The 21,674-nt window shown below is 40.4% G+C and overlaps 1 protein-coding gene across 3 annotated transcripts in view; it reads left to right on the top strand.

Moving 5' to 3' along the window:
- Window positions 1-21,674, top strand: part of nhsl2 (NHS-like 2) — a 145,933-nt gene that overhangs the window by 13,569 nt on the left and 110,690 nt on the right. The window contains exon 1 of one of the 3 annotated variants that reach the window (XM_072376953.1): window positions 6,221-6,742. The exons of the other annotated variants lie outside the window; for them this stretch is intronic. Coding sequence (XP_072233054.1) covers window positions 6,646-6,742 — 97 coding nt within the window. The 5' untranslated portion in view covers window positions 6,221-6,645. Of the gene's footprint in view, window positions 1-6,220; window positions 6,743-21,674 lie in introns of those variants that run through there. 3 annotated transcript variants of the gene reach the window in all.

The raw sequence follows: 21,674 nt of genomic DNA on the forward strand, positions 1-21,674 counted from the left end.
TTCATGTTCTAATAATGGATGTAAGAAAGAAAGAAAAATAGAAAAAACCTTCTGATGGGATTCAAACAGAAGTCAAAGGTTTATATCGCACTGACAGTGTATAGTAGTCCGGCAAACAAGAACATCCCCTGGGTGTCAGTATGGCATTTATGACAACTGTGATTGGTTCCCACAACAGCATTCACAGCAGGATGTTAGCTGAATTCTGTTGCAATCTGTTGTTTGGTCTCAGTGTGACGTTCTGAATGAGACATCCTCTTTTCATCTCCTGGAGAATGTTCTCTTCTTTCCCCATCCGTGTAGGGAAGGTCAGGACTTTGCTTCAGTAGTTGTTTAAATTATATTAAAACTAATTATGTATGCGTACTGAAAGGCCTGTCAGGGCTGTCTGATGTGTGTGCCGTCGCTGTCTGGTGGTTGTATTCAGTGTTCTTGGATTGTCAGTTATTTCAATCCTTTGCAAGTCGAAAACCAGAGATGACGAGAGTCAAATTGCAACCTGAAACTTCAGGATGGCATTTAAAAGACAATTAAGTGAAGTCACAATGGTTACTTCTCTCTTTTATATACAGTATACAGTCTATGCTATAGAACCAGGTCCGTCTTTGAGCTGCTTTGATAAATGTGCGTTTCCTCCTTTTATTCACAGATTGTATTATGTGGTGCATTTCTTCTGATTACACTGCAAGAAATAAACCAGTTTCATTACTTCAATCACAAACTTGTAATTGAAACCTACTGGGCACATAGGGATGGGAATTGTTAAGAATTTAGCAATTCCGGTTCCATCATCGATATCGCTTATCGATTCGGTTTCTTATCGGTTCTCTTATCGATTCTCACCCTGTTACATATAGTACAAATATAGAACAAATGGCTTTGGTTGCAGTAAAACTTTAATTTGAAGAATGCAACAACATTTTATCTATTTTCACCTGTCGTTTTACTTTTCCCTGCCTCGATGAAAGGGGTAGCTACAGGTATGCAAGAGCCCGCCTCTCAGCCTATCTCACTAACATTATTACAATCAACAGGACCTGGAAGTTTTACGTTACAGGGCTCTCAAGCTTTGAATGCAGGCAAGAGTGACTGCGTGAGACTTGAGAGCTCTGCGTTACTGGTGACTTTTGAGACGGAAGACGCTGTGCCACCAGCTCCCCTGCGAGAGTTGCCGCCATCGTTTAGCAGCGTGTCAAAGACTTTACATTCGTGCAAAGTAATTGCATGCTGTGTGGTCAAATGTTTCAGCCCGTTGGAGGTATTTCCCCCCTTTGATGTGATCAAAGCTCTGCACTTGTTGCAATTGGCCCTAGTATTGTCCTTTTTGGTGAAATATAACTAAACTTTGGAGCGCTTCTGCCTTGACTCCGTGTTGGAAACATTCTGAGCCAAAAGACGAAGCGTGCACATGACGTCATCACGTAAGACGTCATGCGTAAGACGTTAGCAGAACCTATAAACCAGATTGTTAGGCAGGCGGATTAACGGTTCCACGGAATCAAACTACCGGGAGCCGGCTCTCTTCGAGAACCGGTTCTCGATTCCCATCCCTATGGGCACAACAAGTTTAAGGTCCAATATACAACTCTAGAACAGCATGAGGTGTGGCACTACATTAGGAGAATCTCATTCCAAAAAAAATCAAGACAAGACCGCGAGCGGAACCTGTAGCTCTTCAAGCAGCTTCTGGGTCGCTCCATTATGAGAAACCAGAGCATTGTGGAATAGTGCGTGGCATGGACTTGCATGCACAAACATGCATGAGTGGCTGGACTGGCTGTCACAACATAGGAGCTTAGATTTTGAGAAACAGCAGAGTGACTGTGTCATGTGGTAAGAACATCAATACACTAGGATATATACATATAGCTTAAGATATCATAAACTGAATCTTAAGCAGAACATCTCTGTTTACAGTTCTGTTCTTTCAATATAGTAATTCAACAGTGATTTAGAAACATATAAAATATTTTAGATGTTATTTAGATTGATAATACGGGTTGTTGTTTTTCTTACTGTTTTTCTTAGTTTACATGAACAATATCAATTTGTGGCTTGTCACTATAAATCAGGAGTAATTTAGGATCAAACCAATGACTAATAATACCCATCCCGGGTATGAGTGAGTTAACAGAGGCATCGTGCATTGCGTGTATGTGCAACACAAGATGGTTTCATCTGTGTGTTTCTCTGCACAGCTTTCCTCTCAGAGCTATAAAGGACAAAGGGCTGGCTGTCAACACCAACATGCATAACGTCAGCCAAGGCGTGCTGTAATGGTGGACGCAATCACTTCCAGATGACGGACAGAGAGCGGTGTGCATGTGTGTGCAGGACTTGAATTTGAGAACGGGAGAGGGGAGAAAAAGGGGGATATGACTGCATTGTATTTTGCTTGTTTGTTTGTTTGCTTTCCTGCAAACTCCATAAAGTTTTATCAGAGCTAATAAACTTTCAGCTGAGTTCTTCTGTGCATTGTTTGTGTGCAGTTGTGCAACTGTTAATAGAAGGTCAAGAAAGGACACAAACATGGAGAGGAAGCGAAGCAGAATCAACAGAACTGACAGCTAAAGGTTTAAACAGTTAAGCAAAATGCTTTCAAAAATGTCCAGCAGAAAATTTAGTTTCTAAGCATTTTTCATGCAGTGATTAAGGAAATAAAACTGCTGTGTGTCTATATGTTGTTACTTTTAAATCTTTCAAGCATAAGGGGCTTTCGGGGTATTTTCTTGATTGCAGTTTGGAGTTTGTGCCACCTGATGTCACTGCTTCCTACATGATGGGTTTTTTAAATATGAGGGTTTGCTGGCTGATTAGCTAAATCTTGCCTGTGGGACCTGCGCGGAAGGATGCAAGACATGTTTCTACCGGCCTGCTGTGATCAGTGTCAGCCTGGCAATTCAGTGAGTAAATGGAAAAAGAGAATCCATGAACAGGACAAGCATTTTTCTCCATTTATCACACGTTGACATTGTTGATTTGGCTGGAAGCTGTCACTTCGCTGACTTTGAATGCAACACACTGTGAGTCTTAGCCATATGTTTTGCACAGTTCCTTCCCTTGCATTCGCAGTTTTTATAAAGGCAGGGTTCCCACCAAAGGGGTTGTAAAATATCTCCAACACAATTATCTGAAACTGGACATCTACGTCTACTCTCCATTGGCCGAGCTCAAGCTGGGTAGTTTTGGTTTTTGAGGTCAGAGATTCGAGGAGAGAAGCAAAAATGAGATCTGAATTCGTCCAGTTTGTCGTTGCAGCATTTACCAGCAGAGTGTTGTGGAGAGGAGGCCGAGCTTTAGGTGGGATAGAGCAACAGAACACACAGTTCTGACACTGAGCACATGGACAGGACTCCCTGACGAGTTCAATGAGCGTGTCTACCCATGCCTCCCGATACTAGCCAGCTACCTGGCAGCCATGTTGCTCTGCAGTTTGGGCATGGGGTGAATAAACAGTGTGTGTTTAAAACATCACACAGATCTGTTACATTTTTTCTCGACACTTTGATGTTGTTTTACTCACCACACTTCTGTGTTGGTTGTAATTTACGATTCATACTTCTTAGCTGATTTTTGTCATTTTTGTCTTAGACTTTTGGTAATCTGCAGTAGCCCCATTAAACACTGTTTTTGGATCGATTGAATACGTATGGCTGAAGTAGGAAGTGCAAAGTTAGCATTTTTCATTGAAACACCACAGTAATGGACAATATGACGGGCCGAGATAAACCAAAATCTTCTTAAGCTTTGGTTTAGTTTACAATGTTTTACAGAAATGTTTTAATGACCTTAAAGGCTGCAATGGATGTCACTGGTTTCCTCTGCTCAAAACCACTGGTAGAATTATAGCCGAGGCAATAGATTTATTGTTTTTTATGTCTGTTGAACACTGAAATAACTATATGAAAATATGTCATTCTCACACAAACTTGATGTTTTATCTTTTGGGATTTTCTGCCATTGGGAGCAGGCCTCTACAGTTCCATGTCCAAAGAAACAAAAATCCATATTTTGTACTTAATCAAACACATAACATGTAATTAAACTAGTTGTTTTGAATGCTGAAAATAGGCAATGTGTTCAGAATTTGCCTTTTCTGCTCCGACAGCCTGTGAGCTGAGGGAAGTTTTTTAGCTACTCATTTCAGTCTTTTCCAAACTGTCATTGCATAGTTTATCAAACAGCCTTTTACCTAATATTTGCATTTTATGAGCTCAGTTTGGTATTAAACAGATCCTTTCTGTGGTTACCCATGCAGCCTATTTTTTTCTTTTTCTTTTTGTGTGTGTGTGTGTGTGTGTTATTTCATGCCCTCTATCTGCCCTCTGAGCTCATTTGAGCCCTGTGTGAAACAGGCACTCTGCCCTGTCACACTCTCACTCAGCTTATTTACTTCCTTTCATCTCACGACAGACACTCCAGCCTGCTCTGCACTGTCATGGAGCTGATTATAGTGTGGAACGTTTCATTTGAATGTCGTTTACAGTGGAACATTTTCGCCCATTCATCTTTATTACAGAGAATTGTTGTAAAGGGCATTACTCTCTGTATGTAGCCCTTCTTATACTGTTAGTGGTTAGCTAGATTCACATTTTCCTAACCAAAAAGAAAACAATTTCACAACTCTGTTGAACAAAATTGCTCTCAAACATAACAGCACGAACTCTTAACTTCTGCATATGAAAGTAATCATGATATCAGATTATGATGAATGTGTTTTTCACACAGCTCTGTTGCACTGTAGATGCACTTTGCAGTGTATCTCTAAGGCTCACACTTTACTTAATCATAGCCAGTTTAAACTGTTTAGACCACTGTTTTCTTTTTTTCTTGGGGAAAGCTAATTGTAAACTTTTTTCTAAAACTTTGCAGAGAAGAGAGCGTAAGAAAAAATATTGAAATGAAACACCCAATAAACCTCACAGCTCAGAGAAAGTCTGTTAGTCTAAAACGAACTGTAACAAATCTGTCTCGTCCCTTTAAATATGTTTGACAAACCAGAGCATTTTCTGAAAACGAGTCTAGTGTTTTCGACCCTGTTTTCGACCTTGTCAGACTCTGTGTTGGTGCATTCCTTCGAATACTGTGATTGTTCTCGTGAGATTCCAATTATAGGTACTATAACAAACTTTGCAAGTGCATGCACCTTCTGTAGTTCTAGTTTCTTTGCCTTCATAAGGCCTTTATTACCTCTTATTATATGTTCAGCAGAATGATAGTATTTTAAGTTTGTCCCAACAGTTTACATGGGTTTTCTTTAAGTTAATACATAGTTTGAAGTTTGTAGTTCCTCTTGGAAAGAGAAACTGCACTTTGTGAGACAGTCACTGTGCGCTTTTCTCCCATTTGGCTGAACAAAGTTATTAGTCCAACCCAAAAGATGACTAATTGGGATAAAAAAAAAACTCAAAGGCAAAAATCAAAAGGCAGTTGTGATGCAGTTCAGGCTTCAGTCTAGAAGTTTAATTTGACTAATGATCAGAGCCTGACACAGCTCTGTTTATGTTTGGTCCATAAATTCACATGCTTATCTTTATGATAATATGCATGAAATTCCTTCTTTTTCTTCTCCGATCCCGAATTTGCTTCGAATACATTGAAACCTCTTACCATGTATTTTGGTACCATGTAAATGAATTCTAACCCTAACCACATGCTGTTAATGTTTGACTCATCAACAGGTGAGAGTGCAGGTAGGTACAGGATGAGCCTTCAGCCATCAGCAAAAACGTTTGTGGCATAGTAAACACTAAAGTGGTGAAAGTGGAAGTCATGATGTTGGAAGACCTATAGAGACGCAGGACCTTGACTTGCTGATGAATAAAATCTTCTGCTGTATCTGTGTGGGGAACAGGAAACTGTAGCAACTGTGAAACTTTTCTTCCGTTGAACTCTGGGAACTAGGGGAGATAGCTGTAAATTAGTGGTGTGTTGCGTAAATGAACAAATATAACTTTTCAACAAAGAAATGTCGAAGTTACGGAGGGCAACACAAAAGTCAATGATCTTAGCACTGTTTGAAGGGTCAGCATTGCACGTAGGCGTGTGTGTGTGTGTGTTTGTGGGACATCTGTTTCTTTCTATGATGGGTTTTCTTTGTGTGTGTGTGTATTTATCTTTGCTGGACTGTGTATATGTATTTGTGCGTAGTCAGGCTGACACAGCAGAACTGGCTACAGCATGGTGAGTGGGGCAGTAAGGGCACACATGCACACAGATTTATGTTCATGCACACGAATCTGATCAAAACTCTTCGCACTTGCAGGCGTTGAGTATTTGAAACTGCGTGTACTGCAGCATATTAGTAGACTCATGGACAGATAAAGGCACACAGCGTGGAATTTGGTCATCGTGTGAATTGTCACGGTTGCTGGTTTTGTCGCTTGAATAAGACCACGTGAGAGAAAGGTGGGGAGTGGGAGTGACAGAGTGGAAGTGTAATCAAAGAGGTGACGATGGAAAGAGGGAGAAAAGGAGGAAAAAGGAGGACAGGGGAGTGAAGTGAAGTGAGAGAATAAGGAGGTGGACCAAGAGACGGATATACAGTTGGAGGGTGTTTAGTGAAACAGATAGATAGATAGATAGATAGATAGATAGATAGATAGATAGATAGATAGATAGATAGATAGATAGATAGATAGATAGATGCGTTGGAAAAAGAGGCAGTCACCGGTGCCGGGGAGAACGGAGGATGATGAAGATGAGAAGATGGACACGTCCTTCAGAAGGCATCTCTTAAACGGTAGAGTGTTCTATGTGTGTCTATCCTGCACACGTGCACATTTGGCTTCTTGATTCACTGTATTTGTCTTTTCATCTCAAGTGTGTCATCAGTTGACCAGTCAGCACTGGTGTATGAGTGTGTGTCTGTTTGTGGTTTGGAATTCCTTAGAGCAAAGGCAGAGGATTTAAAGATGGTATGTGTGACATGTGTGTAATAGTGGATGTAACATCACAGGTGAGACATGACATACCTTCTGCCCCAGAACTCTGGTACTCTGGGTTTCACATTCACACTCACGTATCGTATCTGATGAACAACTCACCATTGTGGTGCAGCTGAGTTGCCAGAGAAACGCAGCAGTTTAACATTTCCACAAATTTATATCCTCTTAAAGTGCACTACGGTGACATTTAGAGTAGTATAAAGTATCTGAGTTTTGTACACAACTCAGCATGTGACGTAGCATGAGGGAGACCAGCCAAGCTAGGATTAGTTTAGCAGTAAGAAATATGGATCCACAAAGAAGTTTTAATGCTGAGATCAAAAATGTAAATGCACAAGCATAAAAGAGACCATGGCCGTATAATTGTGAGCCCGATAAAGACCAGAAAGAACAAGGATCAAGGGTAATATTGCCCATATTAAATAAATAAATAAATAAATTTGTGGTGTGTGGACAATCAGAAGAGCCAATGTAATGCTGAGTTAGCAACATTAGCTTAGCTACCGCTTCACAGTACTAGAAACAGTAGACAGTAGAACAAAATTAGAGGTAGTCATTTACTACTTGAGGATTAAATAGGACCCAAAATAGAACCGATGGTGGGCTATTAGCCATGTCACACACAGTATAATAAAGGCTTGGAAAAGAAACTATTAAAGTAACACAAGAAAAGTTTGTGAATATTAAAACTGTGTCCTTCTGACTTATTTAAAGTACATGAACCTTTGTTCCGCACAGCCCCTGGCCTGAAACTGCACTGGAATGCTCGGTGGCTGAGATACCGCAGTTCATAACCTTAGTGTTCAGCTAGGCATGACACCATTTTGCTTTACGGTACTACGTACCAGCAGCTATATAACAAGACACTTTTACCATGAATAAAGTAAGAAAAAAAGAGACATTGTTATGATTACAAATAAAGCTATGGGAAAAATGACAGAATCTACAAAGAGACCCAAGACAATGCTATAGAAGGAAGTGAGGAAGAAGAGATAAAGTAAACGACCAAGACACGAGACCAAAAAAACCATCACATTGTTTGTTACTGCTTGAGAAGACAGATGCAGAGTTAGCTTCATTGTTGCTATTGGTAAATAATAAATTACTGATTAGCTCTCTTGTTCTGTCACCTTTGCTTTGCTTAGCTCTGTCAATGAAATTGCTAATGTGTGCGTTCAAATTCATGAAAGGAATATAATCATGATCATTTCTCCCTCTGCTCTGTGTAGGCTGTAAATCAGAGGATATTGAAGCTGTGGTTGATTCCTATAATAAGACTAATGAAACATATTTCAATACTCCTGACATTTACTTTAAGGCTCTAATTCACAACTAACAGGAAAGATATTGCATTACAACAGCAGTGTATTAGTCTGTGACCTGTTTTTCATCAGAAATTGAAATTAAAGTTATAACCTTATCATCTCCGTCTCACAGATTAGCAGACTAACGTCTCAGTTAGCACCTCGGTTCTGTTTCAGACTGAATCAGCTTTTGCAGCTTTCACACAAAAATCTTTGAATCCAGCACTCTTTCAAAATGTTTTCTGCTGTCTTGTGACATATGGCGCTGTAATAAGTGCAAAGCCCATTACATTGCACATGTGTTGATTTCTTTCATACGCTGCATTCAGATCTTTTAAAAATGGAAATCAGAAAAAGTCAATTATATAACAGATAAACCAGGACATTTTGTATTTGTTTTATTTTTTATGAACGTGTTTGTTCATCGCATTTTGGTATATGAAAACATGCAGTCTTATTCTTTTAAAATCCCGTAACATTACCCAACCTGGAGTTTGCACAGCAGCAAACTCCAGTGTGTAGCTGTGCATGTGCAGGGCTCAGGCAGTTTGTTTTCATGACAGTGGTGTTACATCCCACAACTGTAGGGGGAGTTTTTTGGTGTTTTTATCCTTAGTGTCCTGGCAGCCTGATGCCAATGGATCAGGCATCAGGCATCACTTAGAAGCAACTTGACAGGGAACCTCTTCCTGCTATCACTCTAACAAAACCTCTGAGGGAAAGTGCTCATGTTTGTTGCCAAAACCGTTTTAAGAAACATAAAGTGGTAACTTGAGGAGCACAGATATTATATCAGTCTATGGTTTCTTGAAACGTGACACGAAGGCATTTCACTGCAGTGACTGGGTTGCATTTCATGCATTCTTACAGTCCTACTGCTCAATCATATGGAATCTTCCACAGAAACATTTGAGCTCACGTAGCTTTGTTCCTGATAAAAGTTTTCAAGTCAGAGTCGTCATTGCATATCAGTTATCATAAGATATTTGGATGAAGTGGAACGAGTGGAGGAAGCTTTTATGATTTGTGTGTCAGATAAACACTGACAGCGATTTTAACGGTTTCCTGAACAGCAGTGAGAGCTGCACCAGGAAATGTTTGGTGATCGAATGAAAGATCAGTTTTCTTCTTCAAGGTTGGGCACATCGCAGACGCATTTGTTTCTGCCTGGACAAAAAAACTTAGGCAGGAAGATACTGAAGTCAGAGTTGAAATGATGCACAACGATCCAGTAAGACTGGTAATACTGTATACTTAGGGCACAAAGCCAAGACAAACAGATGCCTTTCATATGTGAGTGATTGACTCATTTGTAACAAATGACTTTTTTCGTGCAGTAGAAGAGGATTTGTGTTTAAGCTCGAGACATGGACACATTACCCAAACCACAAACCGCGAGACACAAACTCACACAAATGCTGGTTTGAGTCATTTTGCTATCAAACATCTGTTGCTCTTGTTATTTAGCCATCCTCCATCTACACAGTGCATTTTACTTTGTTTTTGTCTTTTGTTCCTGGCGGTGTGCTACAACACTGTTTGGAAACACAGAATGTGGTTAGAAGCTTGAAATTTAATCAAATGACAACATTAAGCTCTTGTAAAGCAGCAATCTGAGTGAACCTTTTTGTTTTTAGAAAGAAAAAAACTTGACCTGCTGAATGTCAGCTGGCTCTGTATTTGACTTTTCTGTTGTCCATTTTATGAGGCATACTGTCAGCTTTATGATTTACACTTTGTCATATGCTTTGTATTTTAAAAATATATACTGTAAATTCTAAACAAGACTCTTTTGTTTTTGGTCATGTCTTTATTAATCCATTATTTAACATAAAACACCTTCCCCGGTCCCACTTGTGAAGCTTTTACCAAAGTAACATATTTAATGCTTGAGTTTTACAATATTGTGAGTATTGTTTATAACGTGGTGCCGACAACAGCAATTACCTCACAGTCTTACATACGCCTGAGGCAGAGGTGTGGACCAAAGACTAAATTTGCAACTCAGCTTGAACTTTGAGACTAATAACTCGAGACAAGAATTGGACTTGAGCCTCATGTCTCGTAAGTACTTGACACCCTAACCTAGGGCCCGCAGCACCAAGGAATGATACCGGGACACAAGTTGTTCTGACAGAAATAGAATCAGTTGGATACGTTGAATGAAAAACATTTGACAGCAGATGCTTATTGTTCTGTAATGACACTGAATTCACCTCTGTGTAACTACATCTTCTGGGCTAATTAGTCGTCTCCTACAGTAGCTTCACTGTCCACAGAATTTGACTTCCCTGCCACAGGTGACCAATAGTACAGAGAAATGGATCGGATCGAACCAGGAATAAGATCAACACTCTTCAACTGGCGGACAGTAGACTTACTAAACATGGCTTAAATGTTCTGATTAATCCCATCTAAGTATATAGCTGAGCTAATCACCCTACACTGATTGCAGCGCGGAGCAAAAAAAATCGCTGCTCAGTCCAATGACAAATTCTTAAACCTGTTATTTAAAATGTGTGTTATGATTTTATTTATTTCATCAATCAGATCTAAAGCTGTGCATTGTCAGCAGGTTTTTACCTACTTTCCACAGCCCATAGCTTTCTGCATCCAATCACGTTACCATGAAGAGATAAAGTCACATTACGGGGCTACAGTGGGGGAAATTATACCAAAGCTGATTTAATTTGCATAAAAACAACTTAAAGCAAATCTGCGATAATCATATAATGTATGTATGACGATCTTCAAACTGGCATTCAGTTCAGTGTGAAACCAAACATGTCAGGACTTTGTACCTTTTGCAACTTTTTACTAAGACTGACTTGAGTTCTTTCCGCTTCCCAAGATGAATATCTGCTAACGGTGACAGCAGTAGTCTGACAGATGGAAGAGTTTGCCTGCAAATGTTAAAGGCCTTTGGAAAATGGTGTATGTTAAATGCTGTTGAAGCCATTCATGTAGAACAATTAGCCGCATTTAATCGTTTTAAAAAGATACCATCCTTTTGCAGCAGTTACGAATTATACGTTTGTAATGAGGAAAATGTCACGACGATCTTCTGACCTCGTCCGTTTCTTGTGTGTGACACAGTACAACATGGAGTTTCATGTCTGCCGCGAGCCTCGTATCACATGACAGAGCTAAACGTGGGCCTCTGTCTGTTGCTGCCCTGCCCTCAATGCTGCTGAAAATATTTGTTGCACCAAAAGAAATTTCCTGGAAGATTTCGAAGAGGAAAGCAGAGGGAGATGAGTGTTACTCATCAGTTCTCCATCTGTTGGATCTTTTGTGTCTGATGAGAGCAGCTCCCAAACAGGCATCACAGACTGACATTTCTGTGTGCCCGACACTTTAAATTGAGCTTGTTTGTCTGTGTCTTCTAAAAATTCTGTTGTTGGGGGAGCCTGAATGGAGGAGGAGGCATGCTGCTCTTGCAGGACTTTTCTGAGCTTTCTTCTGAAGGCCAAACTCGATGCCAAACTGCAAACAAAAGCCGTGATTATTATCGTATGTTAAATTCCACAACTTGCTGTCGTGGAGGCGGCATACATGTAGAAATTTGAATTCAAAGATTAGCGCAATATAACACAATGTGGGAAACTTAAAAGGGTCTGAAAACATCAGGTCTAAAACACAGTCTAAAAAAAAAAATTGTGGTTAGACCTTTAAACACACTTAAATAACAGCACTGACACTAATGGAAGCCTTTACATGCCTTATTATGCCACTTTTTCCTGCTGTAAAGACCTTAAAGAGCATTGTGTTCATGTTACCTGTGATTTATTGTAGAAGATTTAATGATATAATCTACCCCCTGCACTGTCATTTCTACTGTTAAGCTTTTGTAAGCTAAATAAAAGAAGTCTAATTGCCTTGACCTCTCTCTCTCTCTCTCTCTCTCTCTCTCTCTCTCTCTCTCTCTCTCTCTCTCTCTCTCTCTCTCTCTCTCTCTCTCTCTCACACACACACACACACACACATGCACAAAAATTCCCAGGATCTTGAAGCAGTGGAGTAGAAGGAAACAAGCTTGGCAGAGTTTTGTGGTATGCCAGAGTCACATTTTTACATCTCTTACAGGGCCAAACACTGAAACAGAATCTATTGTTTCCCCTCCCTTCTTCATTAACTTCACTTGTGTTGTGGCAGCAGCGGCAGAGCTGTGTGAGAAGTAGCTGCTCCTCCTGGGAGTCGACGCTCAAATGCTTACAATTAAACATAACCTCCAATTAGCTCTGGTTTGGACGTGATTTATCTGCCATGTTGGTTTTGACACAAACACAGAAGTTTATTCGGCCATGAAAAGGTAGAACTCACAGCAGATGGGAGGGAGAAGAGAGAGAGAGAGAGAGAGAGAGAGAGAGAGAATGGGGGTTCTGCAACACTGAAACTACAAACGTTCAATAAATGTTCAACAAAAAATGCTTTAGATTCGCCGCAAGGGATTGTTGAACGGAATTATCTCTTTTCTCTAATAAGGGTGTATCTGATGCGAAAGGAGTTAACTGATGAAGCGTTGGAGCTCCTTTTCTTAGCATTTTAGTAGATACTTCTGGGTCATTTTCCTTTTATAATTTGTTATCTAATCTCGCAGTTGTTGTGCTCCAAAGAAATGTGCTAATAGATGATTTTTTTGAAGACAAAGTAAGCACCTTGATATTATATTTGGCTCTTTTTTTAAACTGGTGCTGGTGGCCCCACAGCCCTGAATTGGATTGAGCGGGTATAGAAAATTGACGGATGGAGGGATGGTTTGTACACCCAGCACTCACCCCGATCTCCATTTGCAGACTGCTACTGTTCATAAATGTGACGTTGCCTCAGAGGATAATCCATTCAGTATTTGTCACCATAATAAAACCGGGGAATATATTGACTGTTGATCTAAAAATGACCCTGAAAGGTTATTTTTCCTTTGGGATGTCATCATTTATAACAGTATTTTTTGTAACTTCCTCGGTACGTAACACCAGCAGTTCTACAGCTCGTAAAGCTGCGCGTAAAGTTTTGCGTGACGATGAGAGTCTGTCGGTGTGAGATTGATGCGATACAATGTGTTTTGTATGGTCGTGTGTCTTCTTGTTCCCTTTGTTACGACATTTCATAACGTATTGTATCTAAACGGTCTTGTTGCGTTCGTACACCCAGAAAAATTTTATATTTTCATTCTGTGGGTATAAAAAACATGTCAAGTTTGTATAAAAAAATTATCTAATGTATCTTCTAGCATTGACAAATATCTTGGTGTATTTATCTCAGTTTGTATGGTATTGAATCAAAAAAACTTTTGTTTCCTAATGAAATAAGAGGAAATAAAGATTAAGGCCCTGCTGGAACTAGATGCTGTTTTTTTCTGCTTTTTTTCTGATGATGTTTACTTTGACGAGGCTTGAAAACTTTGTGTGTTTGCATCAGTACAGATAATTTTCTCCATACATAGCTTATGGTTTTTGCATGGTGGACCAATTATTACGAGTGTTGGTGAGCAGCCATCAGGTTTTTCTTGTCTGTTTAACTGTCACTTGCCTTGGGATTGCCTCGTTGCTGTCACGGCTTGGTCTTTTCCTAATTTTTTTCTTTGGCAGCCTTTCTTTCCTGCTCTCGGTGTCATTCTGCAGATTGTCAAGCGATGACAAAAAGCAGTCAGTGATTGTCAGACAGAGGACAGAGGAGAGACGGACAACGGATGAGAGGCAGAGGCACAAATGGTGAATGTGTGGAGCGTAGAAAAAGAATGGGAGAGCAAAGAGGTGGAAAAAGCTAAAAGGGAAATTAGATCAAACAAACATTTCTATTAACATCTTGTTATCTATGTGCTTTCTTAAGAGCTAAATGAAAAGATGGATACCACTCTCATGTATGTCAGTATAGATCTACAGCAATGTGGATACCTTGAGCAACCCTTAATTTCTTTATATTTAGCTTCTAAATAGCCAGACTTTTTTGTAATTTTTTAAAATGGTCTTGATCAATAGTTCTCCTTGCTTTTTCTTTGGACTTTGGCTTGTTTTTTCTTTGTTTTTTTGTTGTCGTGGTGGTTGGTTTTTTAAATTGCAACTTAACGGTGAATCATTGGAAAAATAAAACACTGAACCATAATGGTATCTATCTACACATAGCAAATTTCCAATGGTTTGTTCTGGAAGTTTGTTATTAATGGACTGTACTGGACTGGACTGTACACTCAAAACGCTTCAACACTACATCACCATTTACTCGCACTCATACAGCACGTCTTAGTCTATAACTACGAGCTTTCTACTCATTCATACACGGTAGGCAATGTGGGGTTCAGTGTCTTGCCCAAGGACACTTTGACTTGTGGCCCGGGGAACCTGGAGTCAAACCACTGACTTTCCGACTTCTGAGCTACAGCTGCCCCAAGCAAAGACATGGTTTGTTCCTATTTCTTTAGTTGTATTTTTTTTTTAAATGCCTTGACAGCCTTAGCGTTTTTGCGGCGACAAGGTGATTCCCAAAGAGCCATTTGCTGAAAACTTGGTGTACAGAAATTGAGCAAACTCGACAAGTGGAGGACAAAAGAAAAAGAGGCAGGCTTAAAAAAAAACTCTCCACAGCAGATGAACAGTTTTTTTTTTTTTTTTTTAAAAAGGGAAATGGCCTGCCTGATACAAACTGAGAGATGAGCAGCTGTGTCAAATGGCTCCTTGGTGGTCGCAGGTAATCACCAACTCTAGTGCAGCTCAGCAATGAGGTAAATATATTACCTGGGGTGGATACGCAGCGTTTCATTGTATGTGCTGCTCTGGGAGTTGCAAGAGTGAGTGTACCCCTTAAAGACATCTGCTTTCAGCGTCAAAGCTTCGAAGCTGAAAGCACCAACGAGATTAAAAGAGATGTAATGGATCCCTTTTGCCTGTCTCCACCTGCAGGTGGCAGCTTACACTCTCAGTCCTGGGCGGTTGGGAATACTGCGTTCCAGTCCAAAGTAATGAAGAATTTCACTTGGGAAGTCATGCTTGTAAGAAACTCAGATTAACCACAGCCTTTATGACAGTCAAATGCCATCTTCTCCTGTTGTTACGGTCTGTTTGAGCATAATGTTAATCCCTTTGTGGATTAATAGAATGTATTATGTGAGCACACTGGTGACATCAATGCTGCTTTAGTTGGTGGGAAGCAGCAGGTTTTAGGAAGTATACCCACGTTTGGAAAAAATATTACTTGGTGTAAATATTTGGTGTGAGGGCTACAGAGTCGTATGGTGGTTAGCACTGTAGCCTCACAGCAAGAGGGTTTCTGGTTTGAATCCTGACTGGGGTCTCTCTGAGTTAGCATGTTGTCCCTGTGAATGCGTGGGTTCTCTCTGGGTGGGGCTACCTCCCACCATCCAAAAGCATGCATGTTAGGTTAATCGGTGGCTCTAAATTGTCCCTAGGAGTGAGTGTGGATGGTTGTTTGTCTCTGTGTGGCCCTGTGATAAACTGGCCACCCATCCAGGTTGAACCCACACCTCTCCAGCACCCCCCCCGGCAACCCTGAATTGGATTGAGCGGGTGTAGAAAATGGATGGATGGATGGATTTTGGTCTGTAAAGGATATGAAGTGCAAAGAAAATTTGAAGGAGAAACATTAAAAAAAGGGATGAAATTGTTTTGAATTTTATTGAAACTGCTACAGAAAAAGAGATATAAGCATCACAGAGTGAAATAAGGGAAGGAATACAAAAAAGGGGGGTGGAAATATGACAAAAGAAAAGAAAAATGATAGAAAAATAAAATTGTGAAAGTGTCATGCTGTCCGTGGAGGGCTGCGTCATGTAGCGTAGGAACTAGCTTATGTGTGTGTTAGCAGCTACCTAATGTGAGGGGATGTTATAAAAAAGCATGTGTACAAAACATATGACGTTAACATAGTCACTTCCTGCCTGAAAGGTCAAAACAATGATGGTGTGTGTTGCTACTCTGTTCACTTACGTAAGTCATACTTGGAACAGGTTTGTAGAATGCTGCCAGACAAAAATCTACCTTGTCTGTGTGTGTGTGTGTGTGTGAGAGACTAACTACCCTCCTGGCTGACAATGGCACACTTGTCTGCTGTTGATATGCTCTTTCTGACTGTGCAGTCCTCACTCCAACAAGGCTGCTGAAGGTCAGTGAAGGTTTAACATTTAAAGCTTTGTTGCTTTCTACTTATGTTTGTCAAAACTATTTACGCATGCGTCTCAAATGAAAAGTCCAAATGTCACATAGAAAATAAGACTTTCCTCAACTTGGGATGCAGCGATTCATAAGAACGTGATCATGAGAGAATTTATCTTGCCAGGCTTATAGCTCTTCATTGGTGGACAGAACACACATGTTCGGAACAGTCAGCCACCTATATTGGTGGCTCTGGCCAGTTTTTAGATTCTATTCACAAAATGGTTCCATCCTAGTTAATTTGATTTGAGTTGAAGTTTGCTGATAACTTTATATTTTGCCTATTAAAATACATACACTGGCTACATTTTTTCTTTGAGTTTTTTTTATTAATTGCACATTGTGACAGGTCTTTATATTGATATCTGTTTGCCGCGCCAGCTTTTCTACTTTTTATTTGGATATTTGGATGTGGCACCTCAGGATGAAGCTTTATATTAAAGACCGTGTAAAGTGAAAATAAATGTGTTTTGAGTTTGTCAGACTAAAGAAGAAAGTGTTATTAACCACCCAGCCAAATTTGAATGATTTAAAATAACGATAAGTTTATGAAATTAGGTAATCAGGTAAAAATGAGCAGTACTCTCAGCTCCAGGACTGTGGGGGCGTGTCCGCTGAAGGCGCTGTAACTACACCCATGTGCGTGAGGGGTGCCGCCTCCATGTAACGTAGCAACAGTAGCAATGGACGCTAGAATTAACATCGCAGTGAAAATAGGTCCAGCTTTCATTTGGATTTGGTTTTGATCTCAGTTGTTTGTGGTGTCCATGTGTTGATCCTGCTTCCTAAGTTTCTATCTCAGTCTCTAACCCCCTAACAGATCCTGCTTTTGCTTCTCTGTGGCCTTCAATTTTCCTGTCTATGGGGTAGCCATGGCTCAGCTTGTAGGTCCCCAGTGTGGGCAAGACACTTGCACCAATTACCATTTTACTTGCACTATTTTTTTTATTGGAGCTGTCACTTTTTCAAAGGTGGGGAAACTTTGAATGTCAGCACTTTGTTTGAAATAAAAAAAGTAGCACAATAAGTGCTTCACACGATTGGCTCAATAGTCACATCCAACAGACTGCTCAACAGAGTGTGCCTTGTCAGCAGAGGGTGCTCTAGTACCACCTTGGCTTAATGCATACCCTGGTAACCTCTCAGTAAAAGAATCTAATACTGGTAATATCATGTTTTGCTATGTTGGTTTAAAAGAAATGGAGGAAACAAGCGAGGAAAATCACAATATCGTATCATCTGAGAAGCAGTATTTGGAAGTATTAGAATTTACTCAGTAAATGGTACAGTAACAAACAAAGACCTTTTTTTACTTTGCACAAGGCATTTATGTTACTCTACAATGACAACTAATCTGCAGATTCACCTGGTAGCTTGCCACCCACCCAGCGTGAGACAGGGGATGCTCCACATACAAACAGTCCCTAGAAGGTGCCAGGAGGTCCCTCTTCCTATCACCGACAAGATAGCAAGATTTACATCCAAAGACAAGATTAAGATCAAGCTCAGTCATGTACACACTGTATAAAATACACAAAATTTCTCCTCCACTTTCAACCCATCCAGGTTGGCACCTGTTGAACACACACATGCAGACGGTCATACACTCATGGAGACAGATGCCATACACTGGAGCGTTGGGCAGCCACTCATAGCGCCCGGGGAGCATGGCGTGCCTTGCTCAAGGGCACCTCGGCCGTGGCGAGGAGGTGGACTGCCATCCCTCCAGCTGTCAGTTTACCAAATCTTTTGAGTGGTGAGAGGAATCGAATTACCAACCTTCCGGTTAATTGACAACCCACTCTAACCACTGAGCCATGGCCGCACATAGCAACCTAAATGTACTGTAATGGGAAAGGGTTCAGGAACCTATAACTTGAGCCACAAAATACTTGTCAGTTGCGTTCTGTGCAGTGAGGAGCTGAGAGGAAGCCTCACAGTTGTTCATATAACAGACATTTAAATACATTTGAAGAATTCCGTATTTACTTCATATTTGTTCTAACTTGACAAGGAGACAAAAAGGAAACAGCCCTATTATTTATTGTCTTCCACATATTCATATTACATATTCTTACTTCCTTATTTCTTTTCTTTCTTTCTTGTACTCTCGATCCTTCCCCAGTGTCCGACTGTAACATCCATACCACTGGGATTTGTTTCGTAGCTATTATGTTATTGCTGCCTCTATTTGTTTCTTTTGACTTTCCAGAAGTACCTATTCCTGTTTTCCTGATTACTTATTTACTTCCCTTAGTATTTTACCCCTTCACCTCTGTCTCCTTCATACCTCTCGCTCCGTCTCTGTCTAGACAGACTCAGCAGTAAATATTCTGTAATCAGCCTCACGTGTTTCTCTGCTCACACAGGGCTGCTGCTGTCCCCACATACACACACACACAGGACAGTGGCCCTGTTTTTATACCCCCTCCCAGCTCCAGTATTTGATCTAAGTGCCAGTCTATTTCACATGCAAATGATTGAAAGTGGATCCCTCTCTTTCTCTCCTCTGTCATCCCTCTCTTCATCCAGCTGCAGAGAGAGCTGCTTGAGGGCACTTCTTTATCTTTGGAAGCGTGGAAATTAGGCCACAAGGTTTTCAGTGCTGAATCGGGACAAATATATCTGCAAAATAACATAGTGCAACTGTTTATGTTTGCTGACAGCAAATCTTGCCAGAGCATGAAGTGTGACGTCTTCGTACTGAGGTCACAGGGAGGAAGCTGGTCTGGATGTTTGGTCAAAAACAGTCTCCTCATGCTTTTAGACGGAGCAGTGTTGCTAACTTTAGAGTTTTGTCTCCAGATTGAGTTACTTTTCATGCCCCTTCAGCAGCTTTTTTATATCTTTTTAAAAAAGAAAAAACGACTTTCAGAAATATTACTTTGCAAGAACAAGATCTAATTGTCTTGTGTGCGTGAGCTGTGCATTCCAGGCAGGCTCGCTTGCACTCGTGCTGACAACACATAAAGTGGAGAGAGTGGTTTATGACTTAGAGAATCATTTGAGACATTTTTAAGTCTGACTTATGATTGTACATTTTGATACAACCAAAATCACTGCACAGATGTTGTCTTTATGGCCATTTTTATTTACTTAATATCATACTTGGAGTGAACAGTTGAGTATTTTCTTTTTGACAGTTTATGGCATTAAAGCCACACCTTAACTGTTAAATTTAAATTCACTTAAGCACTGCTCATTTATGCAGATCTTTTGTTTCCTCTGCCATATTGAATTTTACTGAATGTACCTCCAAAACCAAGATCCATACTGTACTCTACTCCAACATTTTACAACAATGTCAGAATCTGGTTCACAAGCTCGGTTTCCATTGAAATCTTTGATTCCCATTTCCACTGACAACATGTGCAAAGTTAAAATGAATTAGATTAAAATTAGATTAAAATGAATGAAGATTAAAATGAATATTTTTGCAAACAGTAAACCAAATATTCCATTAATATAATGCAATATTCCAGATATTCCCTATATATATATATTTCTGGGCTGCAAGATGGTTTGGTGGTTTGCACTGTTTCCTCACAGCAAGACGGTTCCTGCTTTAAATCCGACTGTGCAGAGTTTGCATTTCTTCTCTTGCATTTTCTCTGAGTACTCTGCTTTCCTCTCACAATCCAAAAAACATGCTAGGTAAACTGGTGATTCTGAATTGACCGTAGGAACAGAATAGAATAGAAAAATACTTTATTCATCCCCCAGTGGGGGAAATTCAAATTAGTCGAGTAGCTCAAAAAATTATAAATATTTACAATGATTTCATACTAAAGAACAATAACAACAACAATAATAATAATGATAATCAAGAACAAAATAAATAAAATAAATTTTAGAAGAACATGTCAGCAGTCACTGTTAAAAAGCTTTATGGCTGTGGGGACAAAGGACCTCCTGAACCTCTCAGTCCTGCAGTGCAGTGAGATGAGCCTCTCACTGACCTGCCAGGATGCTGTGGAGAGGATGTTTATTACTCTCCAAAACAGAATATAATTTCCTCCTCATCCGTTGCTCCACCACAGCACTTAGAGGGTCTAGTCTTCTGCCTACAACAGAGCTGGCCTTTTTTACCAGTTTGTCCAGGCGCCTACAGTTTTTGTCTGTAGTGCAACTCTCCCAGCAGACAAAAGCATAGAACAATGCACTCTCAATGATAGTGTGATAAAACATGCATATCATATAACTACAGACATTGAAGGAGCTGAGCCATCTCAGGAAGAAGAGACAGTTCTGACCCTCCTGTACACTGCTTCTTTGTTGGCAGACCACTCCAGTTTATTATCCAGCACCACCCCCAGATATTTGCAGGTCTGAACAGACTCTATCTCCCCTCCATCAATACAGACTAACTGGTGTGGAGTTTTAGATCTCCTGAAGTCCACCACCAGCTCTTTGGTTTTGGTAGTGTTGAGGAGCAAAAAGTTATTTTTGGTCCAGAACAAGCGACCATGATTAGGACTAAGTGGGTATGAAGAATGGATTGTTTGTTTCTTTTCAAGGCAACTTCTTCTACTGAATTACATCCACTAGACATGTAGATTGTGTGGCCACCCTCTGGTAACACTACACAGCCTAGTTTATTTACCTTAGACCAGTCAACGGAAATGTCGGATTCACATTTTTCTTTTGTGGCTTCTTGAAAGATCGCCTTTTCTTTGCTACTGAATGGGAACCCAAACACAGTCTTGTTCTTTTTGCCACACACACACATGTGTGTTTATGTTCTGGAAGCTCCAGCGCAGCAGTGAAAAGTACTTTGTCTGAACGTTGAATCTTATTCCTGTCAGATATAAAAAGGTGGACACCATTTCTATACCCGCTTAATCCATCGGTCGGGTCGCGGGGGGCTGGAGCCTATCCCAGCGGTCATCAGGCGAGAGGCGGGGTACACCCTGGACAGGTCAGCAGTCCATCACAGGACCACACAGAGGCAAACAACCACACACATGCTCACACTCACTCCTAAGGACAATTTTAAAGACACCAATTAACCTAACATGCATGTTTTTGTGAGCTGTGAGGTGACGATGCTAACCACTGTGCAGCCATACAAACATACAAACATACTCAAAATATGTTTATATGAGTAAAGAAGTGTTATCATGTGTACATTTTTGGATATCTTGAGTGTTAAACCCCATTCAGGAAGCAGCATGAGGATTGTGTGTTCTCACTGTGCCTGTGTATATTTTCTCCGGGTGTCGGCGCCTTTCATGTTGACCCTGTGACGGCGTGTA

Source organism: Leuresthes tenuis, unplaced genomic scaffold (genome assembly GCF_036924035.1).
Source record: "Leuresthes tenuis unplaced genomic scaffold, fLeuTen1.0.hap1 SCAF_22, whole genome shotgun sequence".
NCBI lineage: Eukaryota > Metazoa > Chordata > Actinopteri > Atheriniformes > Atherinopsidae > Leuresthes > Leuresthes tenuis.